The following is a 13,284-nucleotide window of genomic DNA, read 5'->3' as shown; positions in this document are numbered from 1 at the left end:
GCAGAGTGGGTATGGGATGGAAGTCTAGAAAAAATATCCCAGGACTTTGTGCATGTATATTTGCATGGGCCTCAAGATGGTGTCTAATTGTAAAGCACTGATAAAATAATTTTTCAAAACAGAAGTTTCCTGCTAATAAGTAAGTCAATTATTTTTCTTATATAATAAACAAATAATTTGAAATTGGAGTGTTATTTTCCCAACATTAAAAACAAGAGGGAGATTTTTTGTGGTACTAGGGGTGGAACCCTAGGGCCATCTATCTTTGGGCTATACTCCCAGACCTAGTTTATATTATATTTGGAATTAGGGCCTTACCAAGTTGCTGAGAGCTTCACTCAGTATATAAGGCTGGCTTTGAACCTGTGTTATCCTCCTGTCTCAGCTTCTCAAGCTCTGGGTTTACAAGCATGCAAAACCACACCCAGCTAGGAGGTAAATTTATTAGGTAAACTCTCAGAATGCCAATTTCTCTAGGAATTTCTTTTATTCTTCAAACCTTTCAGAGAGTTCTTATCAGGTCTTATGAGAATGATGTAGCACTTGGGTGCAAAGATGCAGCCCAAGAGCCCTGCACTGGAGGCCAAGATGGAGAAGACCTCCACGGCCACCATGGCCTTCCCCTTGCTGCTGTGGTAGACAGGGAGGAAGGTGACCCAGACACTGCAGAACAGCAGCGTGCTGAAGGTCAGGAACTTGGCTTCATTGAAGGTGTCGGGCAGGTTCCTGGCCAGGAAAGCCATAGTGAAGCTCCCCAGGGCCAGGGTGCCCAGGTATCCCAGGACACAGTAGAAGGCAGTGACTGAGCCCTTGTTGCACACGACGAAGATGTGGCCATGTTCAGAGTGTACATCAGTGTCAATAAAGGGAGGAGAGGTTCCCAGCCAGATGGCACAGAGCATCACTTGGATCAGGGAGCAGATAGGGATGATGAAATTAGGTGCCCCTAACACCAGGAGCTGCCGCATCCTCCTCCCAGGACCAGTGGCCTTGAAGGCCAGAACCACGGTGACAGTTTTGGCCAAGACAGTGGAAACAGCCACAGTGAACCCGACTCCAAAGGTAATCTGCTGGAGGATGCAGGTGGCCGAGTTGGGACGACCAATGAAGAGCAAGGAGCAGAGGAAACAGAAGGCGAGGGAGATGAGCAGGACGTAGCTGAGAGCGCGGTTGTTGGCCTTGACGATGGCAGAGTCTCTGTGCTTCACAAAGACCCCAAGAACCCCAGCTGTGAGCACAGAGAAGCCCAGAGCAGCACAGGCCAGAGCCGTTCCCAAGGGCTCCTCATAAGCCAGGAAGGCCACCACCTTGGGGAGGCAGCGGCTCCTCTCAGTGTTTGGGTACTCGTGTGGGGGACACCGGGCACACTGCTCTGCATCTGGAGGGGAAATATCAGCATTTCATATTTATTGATTAATTCTCTTTGCCACATCAAAGTCCACGGTCACCTCTGCAATGTCACTGTGAGGACAGACTTCCTGTAATGTCCAAAAGAAGTCCCTGAGCAGGCTGTCCCATGGCTGAGCTGGATAATGCTGAGCCCACCCTCCCAGGGGCACTGCATGCACTGTGTGTCTAGGTGGCTCTTGTTAAGTTGCTGAGGCTGGCCTCAAACATGCAATTCTCTAGTCTCAGCCTCCCAAGTACTAGGATAACAAGCATGAGGCACCATGTTCACCTTCATATTTAACTGGATCTTTTTCCGTATCATATAATAATATGGCAAAGGTCAGGGTCTGATATAAGGAATGTGTCCTCAGGCCTTGCATGCTGCTTAACATGGTCCATTGCCCTATAACCCTCCCATGACAATTTATGCACACTTGCACTCTATGTTTCTCCAGGCTATGAAGAGCCCGTCTTTCTATTGGAGTCACACATTCAAGGCACCCACAGGTACCTTGAGGATGGCTCATCTTGCAATCCATGGGTGGACTTTAGCCTGGCCCACCCTGAGGTGTCAGGAGACTGTCTGGGGCAGCACTGGAGGCTAACAAAGGCAGACTGGACTGTACACCACAGCTGACCTCATAGGCTGACCTATGCTGGGTTACAGAGGACAGATAAGTGGGCAGATAATGACCTCAGCAGGCATCTATAGACAGGATGGTGGACAGCAAACAGGGGCCTCTGTGGCCCATGGCCAATGTCCTTGGCTTCTATCCCTGAGAAGCTATGACAGAGAAGATTACTGTAGGGTGGCTGTGAACTTTTACCTGTGTTATTGGAAATGTGTCCCTCTGGGCATGGAACACAAGTAAAACAGCAGCCAGGTCTTCCTTCCTGGGGGATTCTCCTGAATCCTGGGCCACAGCTCTGGCTGCACACAGACTGAGGAGTCTGAGGGAAACCAGGTGATGGTTAGAATGTGCTGTGTTATTATCTAATTTAACAGTAAGTCAGAATCTTTCTACAAAAAGAAAGAACTTTGACCTGGAAGAGAAGGTCATCTCTCATAACACCAAAGGTCATCATGGGGATCATACGTGGACACCTGATTTTGGGTTCCTGAGCTGAGCTACCATCTCTCCATCTCAAATGATCCCAAATATCACCATGGCACAGGATCACTTTCGGTTCAGACATCACCAGCCACACACACAGGCTTCTCTCTCTTATTATGTAACCTCATAACCCAACTCCTTTCTGGAGAAATTCTGTGTGGTTCTGTCAACTGGTATGCCTGAGAATACTATAGGGTGCATCTTTAAAGGGGAATTTTGGACTCCTCTCTCTCTCTCTCTCTATCTATCTATCTATCTACCTATCTCTACTTCATACTACTGAGAAACCTAGAGAGAGTGTGACACACCACATATTTGGGCCTCTGAGGCCAAGCGAGGCCTCAGAATATAATTGAGTATATAATTCTTTAGAATTGTGTGTATAATGAGAATATAATTACACGTGCAAAATTGATTGTTATTCAAATAAAGTGCAATGGAATAGCAGAAAGGGATTGGGGAAATAATATAGGGAGGAGAAAGAGGAGGGTAGAAGAAAGAAGCAATTCAAATAATACTATGAGGATAAGTGAAGGGATTACTATCAATTTCAGTAACTTGTAAGTAGAGGAGGAGAGAGGGTGCTGGGATGCTGAAGCAAATACACCTGGCTCTGTGCATGTACACTTGTATCACACTGAACCTCACTGTGATGCATAATTGAAATGCACTAATAAAAGTATTAAAATAGCCTGGGAGTGTCCAGTTGTGGAAGGAGGCCATGAACTCATATTAGTGAATTAAGATGCTGAGTAGAGCTGGGAATGGTAGCACATGCCTGTAATTCCAGTACTTAGGAAGCTAACACAGAAAGATTGCAAGTTCAAGGCTAGTCTCTGCAACTTAGTGAGATATTGTTTATCTCAGTGATAGAATATCCCTGGGCTCAATTCCCAGTACCACAATGAAAAAGAAGAAGTAGAAAACATGCTGAAAAGAACATTTGAGGAGTGAATGGCATCAAAAGTACCAAGAACAATGTAAAGAATACCTCCCAGCAGCCGGTGGTGGTGGCACATGCTTGTATTCCCAGTTCTTGGGAGATTAAGACAGGAGGATCACAGAGGTTCAAAGCCAGCCTCAGCTACTAATGGAGGCTCTCAGCAACTTAGTGAGACCCTGTTTCCAAGTAACGTATAACATAGGTCTGGGAGTATAGCCCAGAAGTGGAAAAGCCCCTGCCTTCCAACTCCAGTACCACAAAAAAAAAATACCTCCCAGGAGTGGAACTGTGTCCTAATCCATAATCCACTTGTGGTTGTACTATACAGCAACAAATATCAAGGATTCTCACCAGATAGGATAAAGGTTCTCAGAACATGTGGATAGATCTATTTGGTATTTATGCATCTGTACTGTCATTTCTGTTGTTTTCTGTTAACTTTATGTAGTTTTATTACTGCAGCATGAATCTTTGTACCAAACCTTCAAAAGCAGCTTCTTCAAACTTGATCTTTTGGCTCCCGCTCTCCACAGTGTGACTGTGGGCCTCCGCTTTTGGTGGGGAGGTAAAATCCATTGCTGCTAAAGAATCTGGCTCCCAGCTTCTGCAAATGACATGTGCTATTTTCTCCTACTTAAAAATAAATATGGAAGGAAAAATGGGAACCTCTGTAGATTTCCTGCCCTCAGTAACAGGGATGGAGCCTACCGTGTGGCGAACTGGGTCTGGATCCAGTGAGGCCCGGAGCCTGCCGCTCAGTGAGGCCAGGACTGGGGCCAGCAAGGCTAGGCCCAGAGCCTGTCATGCACCAGGCCTGGGACTGAGGCCTGCTCCACAGCAAAGGACCAGTGGGTCCCTGCAACCATGTGGCCAGGAAGCACTAGAAGCTGCTGCTGCCTTACCTCATCTCTCAGCAGATTTCCAGATCCAACTGACCTCTATTAAAAAAAAATTGGTTGTGAGTGGATCATTTTGTCAAATATACTCACCTTCTGGCTTTCAGGATTTCAGTAAGTGTGAATAAGTGTGGAAATTACAAGAAGGACTTACAAGGAAAAAAGAAACTGTAATTGATCAGATGTGGAGAAATAGAAGCTCTAATACATTGTTGGTGGGATTGCAAGTTGGTGCAACCACTTTGGAAACAGTATGGAAGATCCTCAGAAGAAGAAAAACAAACTTACCATATGATCCAGCAATACCACTTCTGGGTATCTACCAAAAATAATGAAAATCAAAATACCAAACTAATGTATGAGCAACCATGTTCATAGCTGCACAGTTCACTATTGCCAAACTGTGGAGTGAACCAAGATGTCCTTCAACAGATGAGTGGATTTCAAAACTATGGAATGTGTACAAATGGAATTTTTCCCAGCCATAAGGGAGAACAAATTTGTGGCATTTACAGTGAAATGTCACAAAAATAAGAAATCAGATGCTTTTCCTACTGTGCGGAAACTAGAAAGAAATGGGTAACAGGAGGAACTCTAGATGAAGAAGGGATCCTATAGAGGAGTAATTAAAGTGACCTATGTGAGGGGATGGGAGGGGGAAGGCAGAAACCCTTTAAACCACATTATGTACTTAAACATACCAAAATCAATCAGGAAGCCAAGCATGGGAAGGACGTGGGGAGGCAAGGGGTTAGAGATTGGATAAGGGCTGATTGGGTGATGTGTGCATGTATATCTCCACAAGTTTTTTATTCCATTAAGATAGATGACAACAACATACCACTAAAAATTCATTATAAAAAACTTGCTCTTTTTATGGATTTTAACTCAGAATTTGTCCAGGAAAAATCTCATCATACAAAATCAGGGCACAACTGGTGAACTTGGTGCTGAGCTAAAGGGCTCACACTTAGCCTCATGGCCTCATATCAGGACTCTCTTAATTACATTTGCAGTCATTGGAATTGAACCCAGGGTCTTGAGTATGCAGGCAATGGATCTACCCATGAGCTGCACCCCGCACCCTTCAAGACCCTGTTGGTTTATTTATTCATTTATTTATCAATTCATTTATTTATTGTGGTACTAGTGATTGAACCCAGGAGCACTCTACCTCTGAGCTACACCCCTGGCCCTATTTTATTTTTATGTTTATATTTACTGTTATTTTTATTTCTGAAACAGTTTTTCTAGGTTGATGAGGGTCTCACTACTTGTTCAGGATGTCCTTGAACCGGCCATCCTCCTGTCTCAGCATATCAAGTTACTAGGATTACAGATGTATACCACCATACTCAGCCAGGACTTTATTTATATTTTGTTTTTTTAATAAGGAAACAGAATAATACCTGTGTGAAGCCAATAGGCCACTCTATGATCTCTTCATTGATGACCAAGCCTTGATAAAGTGGACTTCCAGAGGAAAACTCCCCTACTTTAACCAGCAACCCAAGGCCACCTGGGAAATTCACAGCATTCTGGATATCATAGGTGACCCCGTGGTTTCCATTCTTATCTAAGGATATGAGCTGCCCAGCACTGTTGGTAAACTGGAGTTTCTTCAGGAGTGGATGGAGCTGGAGGAGAGGCATTGATTTGGCAGTGAGGCATGCATACAGATGGAAGGTGGAAAGCCCTTAATTCCTAGGAATTCCTTCTTCCCACTTCCCTAGGCTCAAGTTTCTTCCTGGGGAGAGGCTCTGAACTGTTTGTTTTGTAGGTCACCTTCTCGTGGGCTCAAGGGAGGGAAGAGTTCTCCCACAGGCACAGTGATGGAGCCATGGAGTCCAGGGATTCTAGGGTGGGCCAAGAGGTTGGTGCTGGCAGAGGCTCTGCCACAACCCTGACCAGCAAAGTCTATTTGGAGCAGCTTGGAAGCCAATCCTTGTACTTAGTAAGGCCACAACAGGGTGGGGCTTTTCAGAGCCTGCATCCTGGTGAGGGCAGCCTGGTGTGTGCATGTCACATCTCATCAAAACAGAAAGACTAAATATGTGCAGTTGATTGCATTTATCAGTTATATCTCAATGAAGGTTTAAAGGAGGCAGAACACGGGCTCTTTTCTCTCTGCTCCTGGACCTTCTTAGTGACCAGGCTATTGACTTGTGACTTGTGACTTGTGACATGAATGTCTGCAACTTCTTTTCTTAGTCTGCAACTAAGAAAACAACTCTCAATTCTAAGGAGGTTTTGAATGGAGTGTGCTAATATGTGAGTCTCTGGTGTCCAGAGAACTGTGTTGAGGGAAATTACTAACCTCTGGTTGCTTACACAGTTTTGTTGTTTTTCTAAATAATTGACCCTTCCATCTTTGGAATCCACCTGGACACAGTGACCTGTTTTGCTAAGTGGTAACTTCCAGTAAGAACCAAATGTCACATCAAACATGATTATGCAATAGAAAATGATTTTCTGATTCAATTTTCTAATTAAATAGTCTAGATGGAAACTCCCAGAAGCAGAATTCTCCTTACATGGAAAACAGTTCCAGCTACATGTAGAGCCAGTGTGAAGGTGCCCATGTCCCTTGTTGCCTGGTCCTGCTGATCTAGAGATGGAAACAGTCACGATGCCCCTCACTATGGTGTCCACAGGTGCCAGCAGGTACTCAGCCCTGGCCTGCTCCTGGGGAAGCCTTACCTGCCATGGAGGGGGCCTGGGCTGCTCTGCATCCTTTGGAGATCCCTGTACCATTCTCTCCACAAGCACCTCATGGAGGACATGGGCCATGGCATATACAGCATTATAGATGAAATAGCTGGAGTCAGATAAGGTCATCAAGTCGCTATCTCCTAGGCTAAACTCTAAGGAAGTATTTGGTTCACAGTCTCCAATTTTCCCACACCATGACCCAGCAGGTGAACAGTTAAAATGTATAATCCAATATTTACTGAAGTAAAAATCTCCTGGGTAGTGAGAAGGGTTGACATTCTTGAGAAAGTATTGGAAGCCAGGGATTTCCCGCTTGTGTTGTACTAACGAGAAGCTTCCATGGAAGGAATGCAGCATGTGGTCCATTTCGAATGAAGTGATATCTCTTTTGTCTGCCATGAGCCACACCTTTCCCCTGGTGAGAAAGTAATTTGCCGCAAGTTCCACTATGATGAGACTCCCTGCTTCACCATAGAGTATATGCACATTTGCAGAAGAAATGCTGATTCTGTTCAGGGCAGTGGTGATACCTGGCCGATACATTGTCTTATAAGCAGGGAGCCTTTCAGTTAAGGCCACACAGATATCTTTCTTCACAATTTCCACATTCAGATGCTGAAGGAACTGTTCTCCTTTCAAATCATCAGATATAAAGATCACCACCCAAGTCCAGCCAAAATGCAGCAGCAATGAGACCATTGCATGGACCAGAGAGCTGTCCTCAGGGGCCATCTGGTAGAGTGATGGGAACTGGTCTTTGTTACTTAGCATGGGATCAAAAGGTCCATATGTGAACTGAATAAGCAAACAAAAATAAGATTCTGAGGTTTTAGGGAGTCAGGGTTTTCTCTGTAAAGAAAGGAATGAGAATACTCTGTACAAGAAAGAGCTATTCAGTTGAGTGCCGTGGCGCACATCTGTGATCTCTGTGCCTGGGAGGCTCAGAAGGGAGGATTGCAGGATGGAAGTCAGAATGAGCAATTTAGTAAGGCCATGTTTAAAAAAATATTGAGCTGTGTGTGGTGGTGGATGCTTATAAGCTCAATACTTGGGAGGCTAAGACAGAAGGATCCAGGTTTGCGGCCAGTATCAGCTGCTTAGTGAGACCCTTTGCAACTCAGTGAAACCCTGTTTCAATTAAAAAATAAAAATGAAGCTGGGGATATAGCTTGGAGGTAGAATGCCCCTGAGTTCCATTCCCAGTACTGCAAAAAAATTTTTTAATTGAAAAATAAAAAGCAGGCTCTATAGCTTGTACTAAAAGTTTCCTGGGTTCAAATCAGAGACAGACAGACAGGCAGGCAGGCAGGCAGGCAGGCAGGCAGACAGACAGACAGAGAGCACAACTGAATAAAATCCTTTTTGGTGGAGGGTAAGACTTATAGAGATTACCCTGTTCTCTCTTTTAGGGCACACAGAACAATGTTTTTCTAAGTGTCCTTACCTTTAGAAAGTAAAGGGTACCAGGCATGCTGGCACACATCTGTAATCCAGTAGTTTGTTGACTGAGAAAGGAGGATCATAGGTTCGAGGCCATTCATGGCAACTTAGTGAAGCCCTGTTTCAAAATAAAAATAAAATAGGTCTGGGGTATAACTTAGAGGGAGAATGCCCCTGGTATTGATGCCCAGTACCAAAATAAAAAAGGAAAGAATATGGAAAGGTGAGCTTGACAACTGATTTCACCTCCTGCCTGGGAATAAGGAGGTCTGACGTGGTGCAGTATGGAAGTAGCAGGTTGTATTTCACTCCTGTGGAGCAGAGCCAGCACCAGCGACCCATGCTGCCTGTGCACACTGATGATGAAGTGTCCTCTTACTACACTGACCTCCTGGTAGTCTGGACTTCAGTTATGAACACAAGGACTGAGGTTGTCTTGAGGATTACTTCCATTTACCCTCTCTGATTCTCTAAAACTTATTTCTTCCTAAACACAATGCTGCTAAGCTACTGCCTGTGTTTGGCAGTGACACCATCCTGATTGCTAAAAGTGTTTCCAGACCTTCCTGCAAAAAAGCAGTGGCATGGGGAGGTCTGATTACTCAGCTATTTCATCACTCTGAAAAAAGTACCTGATGAGCACAGCAGAGATGAGGAAAGGTTTATTGGGCTCACAGATTTAGAAGTTCTGGAGTTTCAGTTCTCCTATCCATCATCAGATGTCTCCAAGGCAGAGACTTTTGTGGCAAGACATGGCAGAGGGACATAGCTCACAGCTCATGGCAGGGGAAAGCAGCAAGTGGGACAGGGAGAGCCAGGGACAGATATAGTTCCCAAGATAGCACCCCAGGATCCCCTCATGCAGCCATATCCCACTTCTCCAGCTGGCTAGGTTCCATAACAGTGAATTCCAAATCATATGCTTTAGGGGGAATGTCACTGGGTGGGCTCTCATGAGATCTGCTTGGATGGATGTAAGTGAGGCAGGCTGGGCAGAGGCTGTGGGTAAGCCCCTAGGATGGGTGTCTGAGCCTCAGCTCTCCTTATGATACCTGGGGCCACAATGGACCTCACTGTTGCCCCAGATGCCAGCCAGATGTCCAGGGGCTTCTCTCCCTACACCTGACAGTCACTGGTCTCTGGAGGCCTCTGAGGTGGTCATTTCCTGGTGCAAAGTCTATGCTGTGGACATCTCCTAGGAGGCCCACAGCTGTAAGCTGTCAGGAGTCAATGTTTCCAGTGAGTGGGAGATGAATATATGTCAAGACCATTTCTTTGCCTGGGGGATTGAGCTCAGGGGCATTCTACCTCTGAGCTATGGTCCCAGCAATGCTGTATTTTTCATTTGGAAACAGGTCTCACTGACTTGCCTTGCCTCGGGTCTAATTAAGTTTCAGACCCTGGTCTCCAACCTATGGTCCTGCTCCCTCAGCCTCCCAAGTACTGGGATTACAGGTGAGCTCCGTGTCCAGCTTTGTTAGATGCTTAATTCCAGAGCTCCTTCTTCATTTTTCTCCTTACACTGCTTATATTCTCAAGAGTTTGGGAATTCACTGGGACCCAATCACCTGAACCCTCATGATTGATAAACACTCAAATTCCACTTTGTCTTGACCATACTTTAGGAACCAGCACTAGGGGAAATCTGTACATTTCTCTGCAGAATTCTTGGCCATCTTACCTGAGGGGTTTTGTAGAGCTGCAACAGGGCTCCGATCTCAACCAAAAATGTTGGTGAGGTTCCTGCAATGGCGGCAACAGGTCTGTACTTGGTCTTGCACTGGTAGTTAGGGAGAACCTCGTTGCCTCCTGTCAGCCACATCAGAGTGTCCTCAAGGGTTCTGCGTTCACCAGGGAAGGTGTTGTAGAGCTGGAACCCCATGGTCAGGTTAGGGAGCAGGTGAGGGTCCCTGTTGATCTCCTCAACAGTGAAGTAAAAGGCCAGCACGTGTTGGTAGTTCTTCCAAAACCACCTGGACAATGGATCAGCATCAGAGAGAAGATGAGGTCATGAAGCTCAGGGGTGAGTTCTTAGCCAGCATCAGCACCAGACAGGCTAGACCCAGGACGCTCTCCAGAGATGGTCCTGGCCTGTGGACCCTGTGTAAGTAATGTTCCCAGGGTTCTAGGTGATCTGAAATGGCTCTTTGCCCCTTGGGAAGCAAAGTGTGTCCTTAACACTGAGAGGATGGTAGGACATTTGGAGTGGGCTGAGGTAGAGTTGTGCTGGATGCTATTGCTGTCTCCTGGACCAATTTGTTCAAGTTTCTATAAATTCAAGGTGCATTAGTGGGTACAACAGGAGCAGTAAGTTCTTAGGGAAATGAGTGAATGTGGCTCACACCCTTTTTCATAATCTCTCTTGTTTTATGAAGCAGAGGATTGAAACCAGAAGCAGAACCCAGGCTTTCTACCACTGAGCCTCATCCTCTCCACATATTTTTTTTTGGTGGTACTTGGAACCCTTCTACCTCCAGTCTACACTCCCAGACACCAATTTTTTATATTTTTATTTGGAAACAGTGTCTCTTAAGCCAGCACAGCTGGCTTAGAACCTGCACAATCCTCCTGTCTCCGCCTCCCAAGCACGGGGATTACAAGCATGCGCCACCACATCTGGCTCCACATATTTTTTTAAATAGGTCTTTTAAGGTACCTAGAGTTTCACTAAGTTGCTGAGACCTGCCTTGAACCTACAATCCTCCTGTCTCTGTCTCCTAAGTACTGAGATTACAGCCATGAGCCAAGAGGCGAGCTCAGACAAACCTGCCCTCCTTTTCCTCTTAGAGCAGAACCAAGACACAAGCATTGCTGGTTCTCCCTGTGTTCAAGAATCCTTAGGCAGCCTCTGCCCTGCCTACTGACCAACGCCTAGGGAGCAGTTTCCCCTTTCTCCCGGTTTTCTAGAGGGATTCTGAGCAGCTCGTGCTGTACAGAGCAGTAACTACTATAGTCCACTGACAGTTAAGAGAGCTAGCCGGTCCTCACGTTTTCCTTCCAACGTGAACACTTTATTCAGGACCCCTAACTTATTTTCATAGGTTTCAACATGTTCACTTTGTGTTCCTGGACTTTCTTTCTCTGTAGAGAATGCCCCTTGATCCTTCCTCCTCTCTCCTCTGCCCCTTTCTCAGATATGTTTGTAACTAAATTTACCAAAAGTTAAGTTCTTGAATTTTAGAGCTAGCTGTCAAAGGCTTATGTTTCTGAAAGAATAAATAAGAAGATTTTTTCATGGGTGTGTGTGTGTGTTTGTGTGTTTAATTGAACCCAGGGCCACACTACCTCTGAGCTACACCCCCAACATTTTTTCTTTATTTTTCCTGGGTCACTGGAGATCGAGCCCAGGAGCATTGTACCTGTGAGCAACACCTCAGCCCTTTTCATTTTATTTTTCAAAAAGAGATTCCCTAAGTTTCTGAGGCTGATTTTTTGTTTGTTTGTGGGTTTTGTTTTTGGTTTTCTTTGGCATGGTAGATCATACTTGTAATCTCAGCATTTGGGTGGCTGAGACAGGAGGATCGCAGTTCACAGACAGCCTCAGCTACTTACTGAAGCCCTTTGCAACTCAGTGAGACCCTGTTTCAAAATAGAGAATAAAAATAGGGCTGGAGGATTAGCTGGGAGATAGAATGCCCCTGGGTACTACAATACATACATACATATTTACATACATACATACATACATACATACATACATACCAAAAGGGCCTGGGTTGTTATTAAATGGAGTTGTGCTCCCTGGTTCAGCCCTATACTGACAATCTGTGTGTGTCAGTATGGTAAATCAGTCATTAGAGACCCATGCAGACACCTTGCACAGAGTCCATCCAATGCCCTTCCTATAGAATGTTCAGGGCACCGTGGCCCATTAAGGCTGGACGCAATTTGTGGAAATGCTGTGCCAGACCGACTTGCCAGACCATGGCAATGCTGAGGAAAACCAAGGGGCTTCCTAAGGGCTTCATGGGTCTGACACCATGAGCAGGGTCACAGAGTCTCAGACACCTGTGTGTCCCCAAGAAGGGCTTCTGCCACCAGGTGAGGCAGGTCCCACCAGACACATGCATTCCCAAACCCACACTGCTGGATCATGTACATCAGGCTGGTGGAGTAGGAAAATGTATTACCTACTCTCCTTCATACCTGTGGAGCTGAGAGCAAACTGCATGATTGTAGATTCACAAGAATATGAGAGAACCTTGAAATATATTGCTCTGCATTTCTCTCATTGCTGTGCAGACTCAAAGAGGATTAGACACTTGAGAGATAGAGATAGAGGTAGATAGACCTTGGTTTTCATCCCCCATACCATAAGATATATAAATAAAACCACATAAAATATAAAAAGGCTGAGGATATATCTCAGAGGCAGAATTCCCCTGGGGCCATCCCCAGTGCCAAAAATATAGAGAGATTAAACACACATAAAATCACACAGCCATGGCCATGTATAACACTTGGGTACAAGGGGAAACTTACACTAAAGGATATCTGTGCTCTGATTTCATTAAAAAAGCTTGCCGGATCATAGGTGACTCCATATGTGTGTAGTAAAGGAGGAAAAAGGCTCCCAGCATCACGTCTCCTTCTTTCTGGATATTTGGCTTCAGGTCAGTGATACAGAAACTGAAATCATCTTCCCACAATGTGTGCAAGGGCTGCAGGAGCAGGAAGAAGAAAAGCAGAGAGAAGAACATCTCAGGCTCCACCTGATACAGAGATAGTCTGGTTTTCAAGCTGAGCTGTGCAGGTGAGGAGCAGGATCCAGGTGTCATATGTGAAGACA

At 45.4% G+C, this 13,284-nt stretch overlaps 1 protein-coding gene across 1 annotated transcript; it reads right to left on the bottom strand.

The window, feature by feature from the left end:
- Nucleotides 1–473: 473 nt before the first annotated feature.
- Nucleotides 474–12,666, bottom strand: LOC308276710 (vomeronasal type-2 receptor 116-like; the record flags this gene model as incomplete). Its single annotated transcript, XM_080715536.1, has 6 exons — nt 474–1,378; nt 2,217–2,340; nt 5,753–5,980; nt 7,044–7,850; nt 10,177–10,468; nt 12,626–12,666. The coding sequence occupies 6 exons, from the start codon at nt 12,664–12,666 to the stop codon at nt 474–476; spliced, it is 2,397 nt and encodes a 798-aa protein (XP_080571662.1).
- Between the last annotated feature and the right edge of the window lie 618 nt (nt 12,667–13,284).

This window comes from Muscardinus avellanarius, assembly GCF_963383645.1.
Source record: "Muscardinus avellanarius genome assembly, chromosome: 18".
Lineage (NCBI taxonomy): Eukaryota > Metazoa > Chordata > Mammalia > Rodentia > Gliridae > Muscardinus > Muscardinus avellanarius.
The sequence above is the reverse complement of the archived record's forward strand: the minus strand, read 5'-3'. Positions and strand labels throughout refer to the sequence as shown.